Source organism: Vanacampus margaritifer, chromosome 12 (assembly GCF_051991255.1).
Source record: "Vanacampus margaritifer isolate UIUO_Vmar chromosome 12, RoL_Vmar_1.0, whole genome shotgun sequence".
NCBI classification, from domain to species: Eukaryota; Metazoa; Chordata; class Actinopteri; order Syngnathiformes; family Syngnathidae; genus Vanacampus; species Vanacampus margaritifer.
Window position 1 is genome coordinate 18,950,121 of NC_135443.1, and position 20,418 is coordinate 18,970,538.

At 41.0% G+C, this 20,418-nt stretch overlaps 2 protein-coding genes across 2 annotated transcripts in view; one reads left to right on the forward strand and one right to left on the reverse strand.

The window, feature by feature from the left end:
- The first annotated feature begins 6,645 nt into the window (after positions 1-6,645).
- Positions 6,646-15,289, forward strand: bfsp1 (beaded filament structural protein 1). The gene is made up of 8 exons (XM_077582890.1): positions 6,646-7,172; positions 9,352-9,412; positions 10,466-10,561; positions 11,305-11,397; positions 12,147-12,260; positions 13,404-13,624; positions 13,729-13,820; positions 13,900-15,289. Exons 1-8 carry the CDS (start codon positions 6,805-6,807, stop codon positions 14,931-14,933), a joined length of 2,079 nt encoding a protein of 692 aa, XP_077439016.1. The 5' UTR covers positions 6,646-6,804; the 3' UTR covers positions 14,934-15,289.
- Positions 15,290-17,531: 2,242 nt separating this feature from the next.
- The window catches only part of pcsk2 (proprotein convertase subtilisin/kexin type 2), a 29,022-nt gene continuing 26,135 nt past the window's right edge, over positions 17,532-20,418 (reverse strand). Inside the window, exon 12 of the mRNA XM_077582685.1 lies at positions 17,532-18,472. Coding sequence (XP_077438811.1) covers positions 17,983-18,472 — 490 coding nt within the window. The 3' untranslated portion in view covers positions 17,532-17,982. The remainder of the gene's footprint in view (positions 18,473-20,418) is intronic.

Genomic DNA, 20,418 nt, shown 5'->3' on the forward strand with positions numbered 1-20,418 from the left:
GAAGATAAGACCTAAAAAGACAAAAAGCGTAATCATCAGTCTTCAATGCCATGCACACATTTTTTCAACATGCCTCTCCTCCACCTTCTCGACCAATTTACTACCAAAACCAACCCAATCGGGGTAGAGGACGTGGACGCGGAAGAGGAAGAGGCCGACCAGCCACCAGACAGGATGTGTGCTACAATTGTGGCAAGTATGGCCACTTCGCCCGAGATTGCCGCTCCATACAAAAAATTGAGACCCCAAAATCTGACCACTGGGATCCAACTGAATGACGCGAGCAGGAAAGGTCAAGTGATGAAAACCCTGATGACACCAGAACGATCGTCGAGGTGCTTGACCTGACAGTCCTGTTTAGCCAGATGTCCTCTATTGACCCAGCAGTAAGAAAACTAGGCTTAGGGCCATTTACTACAACATTGAAATTCATTGTGGATTCAGGAGCACAATCCTCCGTGATCACTGATCTACCAACAGGTGTCAAATTGTCAAAAAGCACAATAATGGTCATAGGAGTGGGAGGTAGACCAGCCATCCATTACTTTACCGAACCACTGACCATTATTGATGAAGACGGAACAGAATACCCAGATCAAACTTTCGTTTACGTGCCTCGTTGTCCTGAAAACCTCATCGGACGAGATTTGATAAAAGCCATGAGCCTTGTATTAATGGTCGAAGGCTCCAGCATGGTCGTAACAAAAAGAGGACAAGAAACACCAATGCAGATGTTAGTACTAGAAGGAAAAGACAAACCACACCCATTCTACAGTCTGGATCCGATCCAAAAAGGTCCAACATCAGTAACAAACAATCTGCAACAGATGCCAGAACAAATCCTACCAAATTCAAATTGGGTGCCCCAAACCACGTACCCATTTCACTCCACCATCCGCTTCGCCCCGAACAAAGAGGACAGAGACTTCTTTGATCAATGGTCCCGATTGACAACCATGCGGGCCCAAATAAAAGACCTAATTTGGGACGAACAGGCAGGATGGATGGCAGCCACAGTAATCTTTCCAGATTACATATATGCATTAACCACATATGAAGGCTTTGGCATTCCCTTCCACATTTCACTGGCAAAACCAACAGGCTGGAGATGGAAAGACATAGGATCAAAAATAAGAGATGTAACATGGTCCGAACAACGACTTCCGTGGACTCCATGTCAAGATGGAAGATTTAAACGCATCATGTCATCAGGAAACGTGGTCTGGAGGAAAAAACTAAACTGGGTGACAACATTTGTCCCCAGCACCCACCTAAGTACATGACATCCGGAGGAAACCACGATCCTGGCACTAAAAGAAACCATGGATCAAATACCACCTCAGCTGTGGTCAGCGTCAAAAACCGATGTGGGCCTAATGACCACAGCCACAGAAGTAACAATTGAACCAAGAACAAACTATCGCCCACGAATCAATCAATACCCACTCAAACCTGATGCCAAAGAAGGAATCACACCAGTAATCATGAACATGGTAAAAGCTGGAGTGCTCATAGAAGCCCCCAAGGTAACTTGTAACACTCTAATCTTTCCAGTAAAGAAAGCAGACACCACGACCTGGCGAATGGTCCACGACTTAAGAGCCGTAAATCAGGCAGTAAAACAGAGAGCCCCCTGCGTCCCCGACCCCCACACTCTACTCAATGCGCTGAAGCCACAACAGAAATGGTTCACAGTAATTGATCTAAGCAACGCCTTCTTTTCCATCCCATTGCACGAGTCTGCCCGTCATTGGTTTGGTTTCACCTTTAATCAAAAGAAATACACCTATACGAGACTACCCCAAGGCTATGCAGAGAGCCCCACCATTTTCTCTCAAGAAATCAACAACTGTCTGAGCCTCCATGAACACAGTGAAACCACTCAAATCTTGATTTACGTAGATGACATTCTCATCGCCAGTCCAACCAAAGAAGAAAATCAAGAAGAAGCAGTGAAACTGTGTCAACACCTGGCAAAGACAGGAAACAAAGCCTCACTGACCAAACTACAGTGGACTCAGACCGAAGTAGTTTTCTTAGGTCACATCATATCGGCAGAAGGAAGAAAACTAACCTCTGATCGGAAACAAGCTATCCTTGATGCCCCCAAACCAAAGACCAAAAGACAGATGATGGCCTTCCTAGGCCTAGTGAACTTTTGCCGTCTATGGGTTCTGGACTTCGCCGAAATAACGCAACCACTGGTGGATTTAATTTACCAAGAAGACATCGCCCTGGCCGATCCCATCACATGGACGAAAATAGCTAATGACAAGTTCAATCAGATAAAACAGACCATCACAAGCACAGGCCCTTTGGGCCTACCCGACTACAAGAAACTGTTCACCCAAACAGTGGACTGCAAAGACGGATTCATGACATCCGTTCTACTCCAACAACATGGTACACAAATGCGACCAGTGGCCTACTACTCAAAGAAACTTGATGCTGTCGCCAGAGCCCTGCCCCAGTGTGTCCAAGCAGTGTGTGCCGCAGCAATGGCTGTCGAAGCATCCGCCGAATTGGTGTTGTTCCATCCCACCACTCTACTAGTAACACACTCAGTAGATGTTCTTTTGACTCAAACAAAGATGTCATTTCTCTCACCAGCAAGACATCTTGGCCTAACAGCTGTACTGTTGTCCCAACCCCATCTTACCATCAAGAGATGCAGCACTCTCAATCCTGCAAGTCTCCTCCCAGTGGAGACAGATGGGACACCACACAGTTGCACAGAAGCCACCGAGGAAATCTGCAAACCAAGAAGAGATTTGTTAGACACACCCTTACAAGAAGGAGAAGCAGTGTTTGTAGATGGTTCTTCAAGCAAAGATGAACTAGGCAACACCAACACAGGCTATGCAGTGGTCACACAACAAAAGACACTGAAGAGCGGACGATTAATAGGAAATCTGTCAGCACAAGCAGCAGAACTCATCGCGCTAACAGAAGCATGTAAATTATTCAAAGACAAAGCAGTAACAATTTGGACCGACAGCCAATATGCCCACTCGACATTGCACATCTTTGCCGCCATGTGGGCTCGACGAGGAATGAAAACATCAACAGGAAAACCTGTTCAACACGCCAAATTACTCACTGACCTTTTGGCCGCTGTACTGCTACCCTCCAAAATAGCAGTATGCAAATGCAAAGCTTACACCTCAGCAAAAGACGCCGTTTCTGTAGGAAATGCAAAAGCAGATTTGGCAGCCAAGCAAGCAGGCCAAGACAAAACAAAGATCGTCATGCTCGCCAACCACAAAGAAACACAACAACACAACAACATTCCAAAACAAGTACTAATTGACATGCAAAACAACGCTCCAGACAAAGAAAAAACACTATGGAAAATGATGAACATTGAACTCACCCCAGAAGGCCTCTACCACAAAGAAGACCGACCAGTCATCCCCCGCAGTCTGTTCCACGCAGTAGCCATATTGAGTCATGGGAAGTCCCATGTCTCAACAGGAGGGATGATATCTATGGTAGAACAGACAATGACAATACCACAGGGCTTACAAACCTATTTTAAAACTTTTTGTAGGTCATGTATGGTGTGTTGTCGTCACAATGCTCAGGGAAACTTAAGACCACAGAGAGGGAAATGCCCAGTGGGCTCCTACCCATTTGAAGTTTTACACATGGACTTTATTGAACTACACAAAAGTGGTCAGCACAAGTACTGTTTAGTGTTAGTAGACTCACTAACTAAATGGGTTGAACTTGTTCCTTCAAAACATCCAAACGCCCTCACAGTAGCTAAAGCTATTTGTAAACACATAATACCAGAACATGGCATTCCACGAGTCTTGTGGAGCGATAACGGTAGCCATTTTGTAAATACCATCGTTGACAATATGGCCATTCACTTAGGGATCACCCTAAAAAATCATTGTGCATATCACCCACAGAGCGCAGGCTTAGTTGAACGGACCAACGGTACTATTAAACTAAGACTCAAAAAGACCATGGAAGAAACCAAAAAACCATGGCCTGAGTGTTTATCTCTAGTAAAAACTTACATGAGAATAACGCCAAACCCACAAGGGATCACGCCCTTTGAGGCAGTAACAGGCAGACCCTTTGTGCTCCCCTTATGGGAAAATCAGCCATGGTCAGACAAAACAGGAGAGGCAGATCCACTGACTAAATGGTTATGTGACTTGTTTAAAGAACGGACTGTGTCAAGAGCAAATGATCTGCCCTCTACTTCTCTTCCTCCTGCACAGGAAACGGTGACCCCGGGTGACCTGGTGTTGGTGAAGGTGATAAAAAGGAAAACATGGTCGAGTCCACGCTGGGACGGCCCATTCGTTGTTCTCCTGACCACACCCACCGCTCTCAAAATCGCTGAGAGAGAGACGTGGATCCACCAGAGTCACTGCAAAAAGGTCACCGAACTCAGATAAGGGATTACCCCCTGATTCTTGTCAAAAAGAAGAAGAACAAAGGAGAAGATGACCCTTTTTCAGACACTGTTTGGACTTTGATCATTATAATGTTTATCTTATTATGTGTTATTTGTTCCTGCTGTATTGTCCCAATGTCTAAGAGATTAGTCGCCCGTATGTTCGTGGCCCAGATGTATCAATATAACTTACTACGCGTAGAGGATTATGTTGACACTGTGGAGACCGACACAAAAGTGTGACCCTCATCTTATTGTGTTTTCCTAACCTCAAATTCAGTTCCATTCTCAGACCAAGAGGTTCTCGTCACCGTGCGGTGGGGGAGTTATGGAATTTTTCCCTTTAAGTTAAGGGTTTTCGCCATTTCCTGAGAATGGTTCAAATGTTGTGAATCTATTAATGAAGTAATACTGAGAAAACTTAATTGTTTTAGTATTTACTGATGTCCTTTTAAATCCACAACAGGAGGGAATGTGAAGTTGCTTAAAACAGTAGTCTTAACATTATGTGTATTTTAAAGAATATCCTGTATATATTTTTATGTTTTTATATTATCAACTGTCGTTTAGAGGCGCCGCTCAACTCTCTCTAATGTTTTGTATTTTTCCATGACGTATGAAACGAAACTGAAACTTAACTGTAATAAAAGCGACGAGGTGGCCGGGGGAGGACAGAGAGTCGGACGGAGCCGAGCGTGAGTTAAGGTCTCGCGTCTCCTTTCCTCTCCCAGCCGCGGTTGCAATAAAACAAAACAACAGCTTCTGCCTCCTTTTTCCTTGGTGCACGGTCGGTAACTAAGGGGACCTGTAATATCAGACCCAACAGCTTGTACTGTGGAATTGACTGGTGAAGTATTGGCACACTTACTGTACATGCATCCAAACTGACAATTGTTCACCAATTGTACAGAACATCATGGCCAATGTGGGAGCTGTTGGCTTGAGTTGAATGTCAAACACCTGGGGACACTTTATGAGTGCAGCGCAAATACATACTGAGCTGAGGTGTGCTAACATCTCACTTCTAAAAGTGTTCCATTAGCTTAATCTTGCTTCGACATTTAGATTCCTCCCATCTATAAACAATGAAGTAATGATGAAGACAATGAAACTGACAAGCAAGCTTCTCATGGAGATTGATTTGTTACCTGTAGCTTGTTGTAAGGCAACTTAAAGTGTACCTCTGGTGGCCCATTTCAAGATATTGATGGGGTAAAGTGAGCAATATTGTTTAGTTTGTTCTTTGTGTCTAATCTTGTATTTGCCCAAACAGCGTGCCCGGAATCGCCCTGATTATTTTAATGCACGGCGCCATGTTAGGAAACGGATGTGATGTTGTGTCATTGGCTGGGCTTTCACTTTCACGCACCAGTCGCTTTTGAGTGTTCTTTTTTATATAGTGTCATTTGTTGTCATATATATTTTCATATATAGTGCTTGGGGTTGGACTCGTGCCTCAAATCCATAATGCCTTTTTTTTTTTAAAGCATGCCAAACATACAAACATGCCAACGGCAACGTAGCATCAACCTTTAGTTCAAGATAGTTAAACCACCAGGATTCACCACTGTAAACTGTCAAACAGCACAACCCATAGTGACCTTCAAATCATCCATCCATCCATTTATTGAAGCAGTTTTCCTTTTTGACTCATTTTAATCCATCTCCTTGTCATAATAGCACACACACACAAAATGTAAACGCTTGACGGAGTTTGTGATCTCTCAGTGGTTTTCTGTATTTGCTGGGCATTCAGTGTCTATAGTTCAAACTGAAAAACTGTAACTTAATAGGGGTTTAATGATTTTGTACAGTTTTCAGTACGGTACAGATGCAAATGTGTACCTCAGAAAGGGAAATACTGAATCTTGAGTTTTCTAATTCTTACTGTACTGGTAAATAAACCATTATGGTGTTTAGTGTATTTGCGGGTGTGTAGCACAAACTGGCATCCAAACAAGCAGTCATGCACAAAACGTCCCTTCTGTCCTGCAATTGGGCTGTAATCCAAACTCATGCATCATCCATGGATCTACAAAGCAGCTGACTAAGAAGCACAATAATTGTGCACAATCACCCAGTGCTTTCGCGCAGCTAATTGTGTGTGCGTGTGTTTTTGCGGTTCTGCTTTGTCATCACCAACGTGGCTTTTCGAATCGCTGCAACAAAGACAACAATCAACTCTGGAAGGCCCCAGGCTCACAACAAGTTGCGGTCACCGTCAGAGGGGAGGTGCCGGTAGCTATTTCGTGGCCAACCAGTCCCGTGCGGTGTTTAGTCTAGCATGAGACAGCCAAGGGTGAGCACCCCAGTTTTCACACAATAAAGGAGCTGAAGAGCACAAGTACTCTGAGGGATACCACCTGTCCACGGAAAAGAAAGCTAACAGCATGTTTAAGACCAGCTACCTGCGCAAGGAGGTGCGCAAGGAGAAGTACGAGCAATCGGATGTCTTCCACGAAGAACCCGAAGACTCGGCAGGGATCTCGGCCATCCAGGGCTGGGAGAATCTCCAAGAGCTCAACAGCCGCTTTGCCCGCTACATCAACCGGGCTCGGGTCCTGGAGCAGCGCAACGCTGTGTTCCGCAAGCAGCTGGACACTCTACAGCGCATGGAGGAGGCCAGCGGCCTGGAGGAGACATTCAAGGAACAGATCCAAGTCAATAAGCAGCGAATCCGAGAGCTCACCTCTGACCGCGGCAAACTGGAGAGAGAGCTGAGGGACGCCTGCCGCATGCTGGATGAGTTCACCAGCAAGTAAGTGAACGGCCCCCGGCTGGGGTCTTTGCTAATATCCCCTTTAGAGATAAAGTGAACTGAAATGTGCTTAGGATTGAAAGGAAGCGATAAAAAATGCTAAGCCCCCAGGGAAAGGTGCTTGTACCCAATAATCTACCAACAGGCAATTGAGTTCCCATTTCCGCAAGTGATATCAGGTAAATTGAAAGAACACAGACTTCTCCCAAGGACATACAATCCAAATTTGGATCAGCACCAAATACACAGCCACCTAATAGGGCTTATACCTGAATGCTATCATTAGGGCTCATGCATTAGTCACTGACAAATTAAGTGATATGTTTTTTTTTGTTTTAAATAATGATTTCTTTCCTTATAAAAAGAGCAGAATTTGTTAACACTATATAACGCAAGAAACCATGTTTGGCAACTAAAGTGGTAAAAGATGGTCAAATGTAGGAATCCTAAACATTTTCAAAATGTGTAAAAAGTAAAGAACAAAAATGGTTCGAAACAGGATTGATTTGATACCAATGTGGCTATGGATTTGTCTCTAGGTCAGCCCTTTTCAAATAGGGGGGCGGGCTCCACTGCGAGGGCGCAATGCCTTGCCAAGGGGAGCTTGTTTGTCCCCAGCAAGCATGCTTTTGTTTTGTTTTTTGCCGTACGAAATAAATTCTAATTGTACATCAACTACAGTGGTGCTCTCATTGTCAGAGTATACGCAGGCAGTACAAATAATGTTAATAAAATTATATATACGTATATAAATTTATATTATATTTAATGTTGACTCATTTGCTCCAAAATATGTATTTATACGTTTTTCTGATGTTGTTTTTTTATGCTAGAGTATACAGAAGCCTATGACGCAGCCTCTTAACTGCAAAGAACATTTGAAAAAAAAAATGTAGTTATTACACAAACAGCCAGCAGGTGGCACCAGAGCAAAGGAAATGAACCAGGGCCATGTTGAACACAAACTGATTTCCCCAGAGTACTAAGTAGATTTGTGAATAATGATGACAATTAGCTATATTCTAATGCTAATTTTTGCAAAACTGAAACAGATAGAAATATACTTTTTTTCTGATTAAAAAAGAGACTTTAATCTTTCTTTTGGTAGGTTCCATTTTTTTTTATAGCAAAAGAACACAATATTCTGTGGGCCTTGCAAAATCTGTCAAAATCCAGTAAAACAGCCGGGAGTGAAGGGGGTTGCTTCAGTGACAATGGCTGGGAGTGAATGAGTTTTAATAAAGATACCATGTTATGCGGAGGTGTATTTAAAACGATTTCAAATGATAATACTTATAGTTATGGTGGAGAGTTGGGGTGGGGCATGTAATATTTTAAATATTATTTATTGAGATTTTAAATAAAACGTGATTGAAGTGTACACTTCCAACTTAAATTGAAGAGGTACCGCATGATATATGGCATTTACCATTTTTGCAATTACTGTACTGCCATTTCATGCACCAGTACCTTCATATTCATGGGAATTGCAGAATCCCATAGAAAATTAGCACCAGCGTCTGGCATGACATATAAAATACTGAGAAGTGACTGAAACCTAACAAGCAAACAAAGTAGTTTCCTTTGTGGAGGTAAAAACAGCAAACTAATGTCACGTGACAAAAAAAACTAACAATAATCCACAAGGAACACACTGGATTGAATTCAGGTGACAGTGACAGTTGCTGTGTTGCTAAATCGCCATGTGCCACTGAGCCACAATGAAATGTTCCACTTGGTTCTACAGAACAAATGGCAGTTTCCACATTATCAAGTTGAGGAGAATGCTTTAGTCAGCTGGTGAAGAGAGATGGCTTTCATTGCATCTAGGCCCCCTCACCAATGTACTTAACACAAAGTTGTGAAGGAAGAGCATTCCTTTTTCGCTCCAAGCCACAAGTCATTGGTAGATCAAGTATTCATGAAAAAAAAATCCCAAATTGACACTGGGATTCTTTTCATTCACCAGAAATTCATTTGTACCGTGAGAGCGAAATGTATTACACAAAGCAATTTGCCAAACACTTCTAGAACTGACACAAATTGACGTGTAATGTAAGAAAAGGAATGGCATGTCAGCCTGAGCCCATGCTTCCAGAAACGTAACCTACTACCAAATGATACCTTTCCTAGAAAAAAAAATATGTTGCATCACTCAATATACTTTTTTTCTCCCCAGATACAGAAATGAATGTGATTATCAAGAGCGACTACGGGTCACACTGGAACAGCTTAACAAGGTACAGTGCTGATAGTAACAAAAATGTACTACTTGTATATCCACTCATAAATATTTAAATATATTTTAATTTATCTATCAGCTATAATAATATTTATATGCTATTATATAAACATTATTAATACAAAAACACTGTTGAAATTGTACTTTTAAGTAATTAAGTTGTGATTTTAATCACACTGATTTTTCCGAAATTAACCCTGGAGAACCCACGGGGTCAAATTTGGCCCCTATAAATTCTGCTACTCAAATAACACCTCTTTTTTTTTTTACTAATTAAACTTCAAAAGTCCAGAGTGCCACTTCTGACCCCTGCATGGGGCCATCTAGTGGATGAATGTTGCACTTACATGAGCCAGAGTGGTGGTGACAAGATGGCTAAATTGCAACAGATAAAACAAAAAAAATTATGTTGTTCAATGTAGCTGTGTATTTGATTGATTATTTTCTTAAATTCTAAATAGTTTACTGACAGTTTTTGTTATTCAGATTTTTCGAAATGATACCCCTAAATCCCAAAGGGTCAAATTTCGCCCTAATCCTAAATTAGGGAATACATTGAAAAAAAACATTGAAAAAACATATATTTTGGTATTCAGTTAATTTATAGCAGTCATTTAATGTATAATTCATAATTTTCCAAAGAAGAAAAGGGTTCTTGGGTTCTCCAGGGTTAAAAGACCTTAAATACAAGTTAATAAACTACATGAAGGAAATACAAAAATATTTCTATTGGTAAATTTCATCATGAAGTATTGTCTAAAATATATATATGAATAATAACAAAATCTCAAGTTCATTAAATTGTAAATAATTTTCCAAAATATTGGAAAACGTTCATATAATATGTATGGGTGAAATGTATTTATTTATTTATTTGTTTATTTAAAATGGTCAAAATGGCTCACAAAACACCCACAAAGGTCATCCTTTAGCAATGTAACCTCAGCCATGATGTTAATCTTGCTCTTGTAATGCTACTTACTTACCCATGAGTTTTCTGCTCAACTATGCTGTCTTGCTTTGCTGTGCTGTCCCATTAATTTCCCTGCAGGAGGCTGACAGTGCCTTGCTAAAAAATTTGGAGTATCAGATCCAGTCACAGTTCCTGCAGGACGACATCAACTCTACCAGAGAGAGACACAGGAAGGTCAGTGATATAGCATGGTATGATAATATAGATATACTGTAAAGCCCACAGTTATTCAGATACCGTCCAAATTGGCAGATAAAGATAAAGTGTCCATGCTTATCCCAGAGCATGGCTTTAGTGCTTCTACCTTCATGTGGTGATTTATTACAAGCCAAAACACATCAGCCAAGTGTTATTGTGAAGCAAAATACAATGTTAAAGAGTATTAGTGGCAATAAAAGTTTACAAAACAGGAAATATTGTCCCTTCAAATACCATTTTCATTAATCAGAACTGCTTAAATTGTTGAAATTATGCAGCACACATTTGTATGGGCCATTTTCTTCCTCTATACTGTCGGCTGGTGGGACATTTCACGGCGATCTAATCTTTAAAATTGTCATTACAGCATATTGAAGTGCTGCGCTACCAGCATTTTATGTCGGGTAAAGGATGCAAAGTCATTTTAAATCACTATTTAGGTTTGACATATCTGCTTCTTTATTATCTGAATTTTATTCATCGCGTATGCATATGATTTAACCAGGGTGGGCAACCTAAAACCTAAGAAAGAGAGCAAGCTGCTCTTGTATTTTTACTGTGATGATTTTGTTTATTGTTTTTTAGAAGGTGGGACTTTGTATATTATTTTAATCTCATTTAACATTGATTAGTTGTTTGTTTTTCATGCAGTTGCCATTTATAGAAACAAATCAAATAATTCCTAACCCATTTATCTTTGTTTTTTGTGTTCTTAACAGAACCTTGCGGAGATCCAGACCTTTGTACACATTTTGCAGCAAATCAACCAGACGCTTCCGCTTGCTCCCACTGTGTCAGTGGGCATCTCCGAGGTGAGGTCACATGTGCCTGTGTGTGATATGTGTAGCCCCCCCTGGGGATTTTATGCCAAGTGCTGATGAGGTTAGTGGCCTTTCGGTCTTGTGGCCTTTGTGTCCATATTGGTACATGTGAGTGAGTGGATGTATAAAGCACACACAGTTCATCTGTATATACACGACCATTTCTTTGTCTGTGGGATACAGAATTGTTTTGTCCAACATACTACAATTGCATGAATTGTCATTTGTTCATTATTGTAAGCTTCTGATTAAAATTAAAATTAATGGTCAGCTGTTTAATTAGTCCATATGTTTCAATTTGGCATGGTAGCTAGCTATTTGGCTGTGTTAGCAGCTAGTAGCTGGTTGTCCATTTGGTTTACTATTGAAACTTTTTTTTTTTTAACATAGTGTCTTTCTGTCCAGCTGGCTGGCCTATTAGGTAGTTAGAAATAGGTACTAGTTAGCGATTTGTCTATTATTCAAAGTACTGTATCACCGACTTGATAGATAGATAGATAGATAGATAGATAGATAGATAGATAGATAGATAGATAGATAGATAGATAGATAGATAGATAGATAGATAGATAGATAGATAGATAGATAGATAGATAGATAGATAGATAGATAGATAGATAGATAGATAGATAAATAGATAGATACGTAGATAGATAGATGGATAGATGGATAGATAGATATCAAACTATCCATCCATTAGGTAAGCTAAATAGCTAAAAGTTGTTTTTGTTGTTTTAAAGGAGCAGGAGAAGCTGCTGGTGCAGAGCAGGTTGCCTGCCCTGCAGATTCAGCTGGAGGAGTACAAGAGCGCCATCTGCCAGCTGCAGGCACAAAAACAACGTCTTCAGGCCGAGGTGGGTGTCACCATGGCAACTGCAGCTTAAATATAGATACTGTATATGTTTATACCCTCTTCCCCCTGCCACATTACACAAAAACACAAATTTAATGTTTTTTTTTTTTTGATTTTCCAATCCAAAACGAACAACTAAGTCATTAATAATTCTTATTATTATGAATTAGACACTAATTATTTAATAATGAATTTAAGGACTGTGGTGTTATTATTTATTATATAATTATTTTAATTAAGACAAGATGATTCCTGTCAAAATGTTCATTTAAGATATATAACTCAGCAGAGTAATTTTTTATTAATTCTTATTATTAAGTATTAAATTAAAATTACATTAAATATTAATAAATAATGCTTTACGTTTTCTATTCTTCAAAATTGTATTAAAGTGAATGATGAATTTAATAATTTGTTTATTTTCCAATTGTTGTTTTTATTATTTATAAATGTCATGAGCATTCAATAATACGTCAGTAGTAATTTTTGTTATTTATAGTAAGTATGTCAAATATGAATAGATCATTTTGAGAGTTCATGTATTTTATTTTTGTACTGTATTTTTTCCCATAGTAATCCTTGTTTAAATTTAAAGTACATATATTTATGGTACGTAAAACTATATTCAGCTTTAATTTTAAAAAGTTTAATATTTCAATTTGTAATTGAACTCATTAGAGATTATGTTATTTTCGTGTAAATTGTGAAGTTCAATAAATATTTTTCACCATTAAATATTGTCATTTTGTAATAAAAAATGATTTGTGTTGTATTGTAATCATTTTTACAGTCTATATTCCCCCACTCAGCAGCCGCTATGGTTTGCCACTGACACTGAGACACCACTAGATGCCAGCTTTAGCCCATTTTATTAAAGCCATTGTGGCGCATGATACCTAACAAGGCTTTAAAGTCTAATAGTGAAGATATAGAATAGAAAAATGTATGCAACTTCTACCTTGATCATGATTAGGCTTCATCATGTGCTCAAATTCCTAATCCTCAATCATGAGCAACACAATGCTAGAGTGCTTTATTGACAACATTCTTGGATCACTATTAGGTCTCCTCAAGGGCATTTATAATTCTGGAGTATCATTTCATCAGAGCGTCTTGATTAAAAAGGCGTCTGTGTTGCTCACAGGCGGCGATGTTGGAGCAAGCCATCAGGAGCACCCAGGAGAGTTTCGACGACGAGATCCAGCTGTACAACGAGCAAATCGAATCGCTGCGCAAGGAGATCGAGGAAGCCGAGAGGGCCCTGGAGAGATTCACCAGCGAGTGTCGCCACCTGGCCATGTACCAAACATCTCTGGAGAATGAGCTGGAAAGGTACAAGAGGATCATCGAGAACGAGGACCACAGGTAAGACGTTTTGTAACCATGGCGACTGGGGGCGTAGTTAAGGGGTTGCAACAAGGATGCTTGAATGACGACTCATGAACTTTGACCTCTGTATTCCATCACAGGTTGAATTCGGCAATAATCGGCACACCAGTCACCCTGTTTACCACCAGTTACCACTACACCCACACTCCTCCTGCCTCAAACAGGGGCAGAGGTAAGTAGGCCTAACTCATAACTCATGACTGAATGACAAAAGTGTTGAAGTAGCTAAACTTCTTCTTTCTTGCTCCCAGATATTACTCTTGCCATCCAAGACATTACTAACATAAAACCTCGCCAGAAGATCATGGCCAAGAAAGTACAGAAGAAGAAGGAGCTCAGAGATGTAATTGACAACGGTCAGGAGGATCGAAACGCAGGCCCCGGCGGGGGAGTGGCTCCAGACGACGAAGTGAAGGGGATGTCCCCTGGAGAAGTTCAAGAGAATAATGTGAGGAGGACTGAGGAGACACCTGTGTATTCCGGAGTGTCTCCGCAGGACGTCCCTGACGGAGCTCAGATAAGCAAGGCATTCGACACACTTTGTAACATCGTCAGAGATCGGATGAGGAAGTACAAGAAGCCGGAGCCCATCGCTGACTTCTACACAAAGGGTCGGTACGTCCTTGTCACCGGTGATGGAAGCTACCCAGACCCCTGCTTCTGCAGTACCATACCTGCCGCCGGACATATCGTTGTCACGATCAAAGATCAGTCTCTTGGACGCATTGTACCATCCCCTCAACCACCTCCACCACCCCAACCACCTCAGCCCATAATAGGCCCCAGACCTGCAATTCCCACCCCTCCAAATGTCGCAGGAGGGAAGGAAGATAACAAGGGAGGAAAAGAGAAGGAAGATGGCAGTAAAGACAAGGTTAAGAAAGAAGAACCTGAGCCTCAACCTAAAGATCCGGGTCCAGTCCAGCCTTTCTCTGGCCCCAAAGATCCAACCCCAGCAGTGGATCCCTCCAAACCAAAGAAGAACAAGGATGACAATGGATCAAGCGGGACAAGCCCTAAATCCATGCCCCGCACCGCCAGCACCAGTTCCAGTTCGAGCAGCAGCACCAGCACCAGCTCCAGCTCCAGCTCCACCTCCAACTCCAACTCCAACTCCACTTCCAGCTCCAGTTCCAGTAGCTTCACTCCAGACGCCTTGAGCTACGAGAAGGTGGTGCTGGAGTCTGTGGAGAAGTTCTCCGATGGGCGCAAGCTTAAAGGTTACGAGGAGACTTCCATGGTGGTGGAAACCACCATCGAGAAATCTAGCAAGAAGAAACATTAGACTACCAACCAAACATTCCTGCTCTCATATTCCAGGCTCCTCCATCTACTTGCAGTCTCGGGTTCCGCGTCCAGTGTTGCGACCAGACAGCCATGCTCATGCTTTAGTCCTTTACTGTCTGAAAACTTGGGACACAAAAGGAACAAACTAAAAAAAAGCCCTGTGCCATCTTTAAAAAAAATAATAAATCAGAAAAAGTATTCAATGAGGAAGTCGTGCTACCCTTCTGTCTTCCATCTCCAATTTCCCCCTCTTGAGCTCATTTGTACAATTGGACGCCACCGCCTGCCCTCAGCACCATTTTGCTGTGTACTAATCTGCTTTGATATCTTCAATAAAGACGACTCAAACATCAATTACGCCTTGTTTTTGAGTCTAAATTTATGAACTTGAATGTGAGACTGGTGTATTTGATTACATGTCCATTGCTTGTTGATTGACGGATGGATAGATGGTCATAGACCTAAGATTCCTGCACCCAATGTGGCTAAAAACATGAAGGTGAAGTATCTGTAACATCAGTCAGAATGCACTGGTTTCAGATGGACTATTAACTGTGGCTCCAGTGGCTACACTGGACCTAACGGAGTTTCTTCTTTAACTTGTTCCTTTAGTGATGGAGCCACAGTTGGTCAACAGGATTACAGAGTGGTGCTGAGACGAAAATGGTCTTGCACCTTGCAGGGGGCGGGGAATTGCCAGCCGACCACACGCAACTAACAGCTACATTTTGTGGCATTTGCAGAATCAGGGGGAAAGTCTGCAACCAGGCATGTGATCAAAAGAAATTCAACTGCTGTTCCCTTGGTAATGAAGAACAGCCGCAGAAACATATTCACTGTTCACTGTTATGATGAAGGCAAGGGTAAAAGGGGTAAGATGTGAGAAGAGAAGATCTACAAATACAAGAATGAGTAGGAAATGGCACTTTTAAGATGGATTATTTCTGTTTCAAAAGAGTTCAAAATCATTTTGACAAAATAATTTTTTTTAGTTTTTATAGAAAACTTTTTTTTTTCTGCTCTCTTCAAAAATAGGTACTCACCCATTGCAAATTCAAAACCGATTACCGGTACTGGCCTAATGACATGAGCCATAAGACATAAGCTATCAAATGAGTTGTTTCTGTCTCTGTCAGACAAGTAAGCGCGCTGGTGATATGATGCTAAAAATAAACCGTTAATGTAATGACTCCTCCTCTGTGCATAGAGTGCTTCACCTCGCCTGTCTTGTTCTTGCTGAGAGGCAAAGTTTGTCTCCTCTTGTGCTTTTTGAGATGCGACAGAGCAGCAGCAAAGTGTCCTCACCATCTGATGCTGCATGGATCTCCAAGAACAAAAAAGGACTTTAAGGACTTAGCGGCAGCTTGAGGGGAAAATGGTTGTTTTGTTTAACTAAAATAACTTAAAAATGGATTGAAGCTGGTCAGCTCCCACTTTTGAGAGAAGTCTGCCATCGTGTTTTGCCAACCCGTGTCTCGATATTATTTTTGAATGTCTTTAATTGTTTTAAAAAGGGAAAGTCAAGTAAAAAATGTCCTTAGTAGGCCTATGTTCTATGTGCTCCCATTAGTCTAGGCACAATATTGTGCTTAATGTGTTCGTGGAATATGAATTAAGCAGAAAACTCCACCCGTTTTTATATGTCTTAGGGGATGCCATTTTGGCCTGTACTGCCACCTGCTGTCGACTGAAATTAACGTCACAGTGCCCACAGGCTCAGCTTGTAAATGTCACGTCCTCTCCCTCCCCCACAAAAAAAAACATGAACTCAAAAGGTGAGCCCTGCCCATTCATCGTTTGCTAACAACTGGTCATAACATCAGCAAAAAGCAAGAGCATCTGAGAGGATTCAGAAGTGAGGCGGAATTAGCAATATTTTTGTTCAACATGTACATTTATCTTCTTCTTTTTTTTATTGTACACTACAAAAAATAACTTAAAACCAATACATTATATGATATAATAAGACTGAATACTGTAAGTCATGCTACCATATAGCAGCCATGGCTAGCTAACGTTAGCTTGTTTACAGTGCTAATGCTATCTTAGTATTGCTAGCACTGCTATTTTGAAGCTGAATTAAAGAATTAGCATGATACCATAATAGCGTAACATTCATCTTAATCACTTTCACAATGAGACTTTTGTCATTCATCATTAACAAATGTTAAATGTACAGTGTTAACTTGATTTTATGCTAAAATGTTACAATATTGTAACTGCAAAGTTAAGCAGATAAAAAAATTTAATAAAAAAATAGATGCACAAAATGCATCAGCGACATAGCTTTTGTGTTGTTTTTCTTTCTTTCTTTTTTCTTTTCTTTTGTTTTTCTTTTGTTTTCTTTTTTCTTCTTTTTTTTTTTTTTACAATTGTTAAGAATATTGAATTGGAAAAATTCCCGCACAGTTTCCACAGCTGTTATAATGGCAACTTTGAAAAAAAATCATAGGTGGATCAATGAATTAACTATTCTCAACTTTCCATTGTAAAAAGTTGTTCTGCCTGCATGTTATTATTCCACACACACCAAAATGGAAAAAAAAATTGCATGTTGCTTCTCTGGAGAACGTTCTGCTTCAAATCACTCGAGTGCTTTAATAAACAGCTGGATAGATTTATTATAGTGTACATCAAAGGTTCTGAAATACAAACGGAGGAGCACAGGCTGCAAATGAATCACACATTCCGCTCCTTCTCGTTTGTATAAAAAGGAGCATGTCACAAAAATATAAACATAAACATGAAGGAGGATGACACCGAATAATTTAGTCACAACCTGTACAACATTTGGCAAAAGAGACAGAGAGAAAGAGAGCTATTAAAGCATAAGAGTGAAGACCCATTTGTTTTATGTACAAAGTGTAAAAATGATGATATAGTTTCTTTGTGTAGCTTACTGAAGGATATATTTATTGTACTTTTATTGATAAACATTCATTGTAGGTTGGAACTGAAAGTACAAAAAGCAGGTTGAGGAGGGGGCAAGAAAGAAATATTCAAGACAGGATACGATGAGAGCAACACATGCAGATGGGATTTTTTTTTCAGTTGGTTTTCCTCAGCAAGCTCTTCAAACTTCTCTCCACGGCCTCATCCAGCTCCTCCTCCAGCTCTTCCTTCTTGGACATGGCCAGCTTGGACTGGTAGTCGCGCACTTTCTGGTCTATATAAGGGGCACTTTGTGTTCCGTGCAGCATGAGCGTCCACTCCTTGAGGACGCCGCGCTGGAGCTCATCGCCCCGGAAGCCCACCTCCAGGACCCAGGTCCCGCGCGGGTCCTCGCCCCAGGTGTGCGTGGTCATGAAGGGCCACTTATCGAAGCCCACCTTGGAGTCGTTGTCGCGGGGCCGTCGGCTCAGCAAGATGGACGTGGTGCCCATGGGGGAGGTCATGTTGAGGTTGAGATCACCGCGGCGGCTGGCGTTGACGGTGATCACCGCCTGGACGTGCTCCAGGTAGCGGACGAAGTTGTCCTTGCCCTGGCAGGCTTCGGTGGAGATGGCGAGCACCAGCTTGTTGCCGGACTGGATTTTACTGGAGGAAAATAACAAATTGGTTACGTCATTGCTATGTGGCAAAAATGTCATTTGTGATGGTTCAAAGCAAGGACAGAGGACGCAGAGGAAATAGTCACAGTTAAATGGTTGTGAATTGGAACCACAATTTCCCACTCAAGAAAAGTATTTTTCCTATATTTCCATCAGAATTGTCTGTGTAGTTTTGCATTGATGGCTTTAAGGCCAAACTACAATGCAATTGAAATTCATTGTTTAAGTTTGACTACAAAGAGAGTCATTCATATTGTGACCAAGCTCATAACTCAATTTACTTTCATATAAAAACAATTTCAAGTTTTGGAAGGAAATCGAAATGATAGTAAGCCCAGAAAATAAAATAATCAATTTTAATTAAAGCCCATCTAACATAACATGCTCAAATTTTGCTTTTAAATGTCACCTGTGTCCCTCATCAACCAATATAGTAAGTCGTCCGTCATCACCAAATCAAATCAAACTTTATATAGCACTTTTTATACTTAAAAATGCAACTCAAAGTGCTGTGCAATTAAAACATCCCAAAATACAACATAAAAAGAACTGTCACTGCTCTTGCATAATGAGGTAACAATTTGAGCGGGTATACAGACTAAATTGGTCATAAATGATGACCACTTAAAATATGTCTGCAGAACTGAGTATCTGTCTGTGCCCGGTCAAAGTCATCAAAATCGCGTTAGACCAGCTGTGCCAGTATTTAGGCGTGGTTTGAGCAGGCGTTACTTTATACTGTTATACTGACTTTCTGCCACCAAATTGTATTGCAAACTTGATGACTGAAGAGTGACGTTGCTCACGAAGTAAACGGCACACAAACAGACAAATTTGATTGGGCCGTCCTGTTTTCGGACGGAGCCGAATCACTGTCTATGGCCACCTGTCCAGTGTGGCTTGCCAGGCTCATCTTCAGTCGACATCAAGTGGCAAAGTGGCCGCCCCCTATGATAGATAAAAAATACTGGATTTTGCTGTATAACTCATATTCCACAAATGTAATAGTAATCAGAATGTAAAGTTTAAACTAGTGAGGTCACATATAACATACTATTGTCAAGTAATGTTTAAGGTTGATTTCTACTTTTAGTGGATGTCATGGATAATATCTTGGATTTTTGCTTACTATGTCTGTCTGAAACAGCGAAAATGAAATGCAAATGATCATTTAACAGATACCATGATTCAAAGTTCATAGCTAAGCACTTTTGACTGCTAGTTCCACATGCTAGGCTAAATCCTGACTTTACGATGCATAAAGAGATTAGTCCATCTCTCCCTTATAATGGGTTTGTTCCAATAAAAAGAGTGCAGAATCCAGGTGTTTTTTTCTTTTCTTGTTTTTTTCAAAGACGCCTCTGTTCCCGTCTCCTCCGGAGCGAGGACACAGCAGGGTAGTGGCTTGCAGTGAAGGCTTATTAGCATTAGAGGCTTAGGCCCGCATTGCAGGCAGCTTCAAACGGGAGCGGTTGAAAGAAGGCTGAGCTCACCGAGGCGACTGCACTAGTAGGAGCATAATAACATAACGCGCATTGGACACTTCATTAGGTACCATTGCACATAGATGTACAGTAAATTCTTATGGAAATTTACCAAAGCAGGTTGATGATCACGAGGTAGCTCAATACTTAGCATAAGTGGGAGAGCTGAGTTTGCCAGAAAACCTTGAATACATTCTGTGTACCTCTTCTAAGCCATTTCTCCTCTTTGATGGAGAACATATCGCCACTGGAGATTGAAAGCAACCAAGTCAGACAATGTGACTCAGCACGCCAGCTCCTCTGATAAAGAGAAGTTCTCCTCCAGCCAAGTAAGTCACAGACAGCCAGTGCCGCTATCAGATCAGAGTTCGAGACGCGATGTAGTGCGCGCAAGCCCGGGCTTTGTTGGTGTTTATTGCTTTTTCCCACAGAGACGGTCTCGTCAGAG

Bases quoted from the DNA above. Each gene is read 5' to 3' on its own strand.
- bfsp1 (XM_077582890.1), top strand. From the start codon at position 6,805: ATGTTTAAGACCAGCTACCTGCGCAAGGAGGTGCGCAAGGAGAAGTAC. The intron at 10,562-11,304 runs GTCAGTGATATA...TGTTCTTAACAG, and splicing joins CCAGAGAGAGACACAGGAAG to AACCTTGCGGAGATCCAGAC. The intron at 12,261-13,403 runs GTGGGTGTCACC...TGTTGCTCACAG, and splicing joins AACAACGTCTTCAGGCCGAG to GCGGCGATGTTGGAGCAAGC.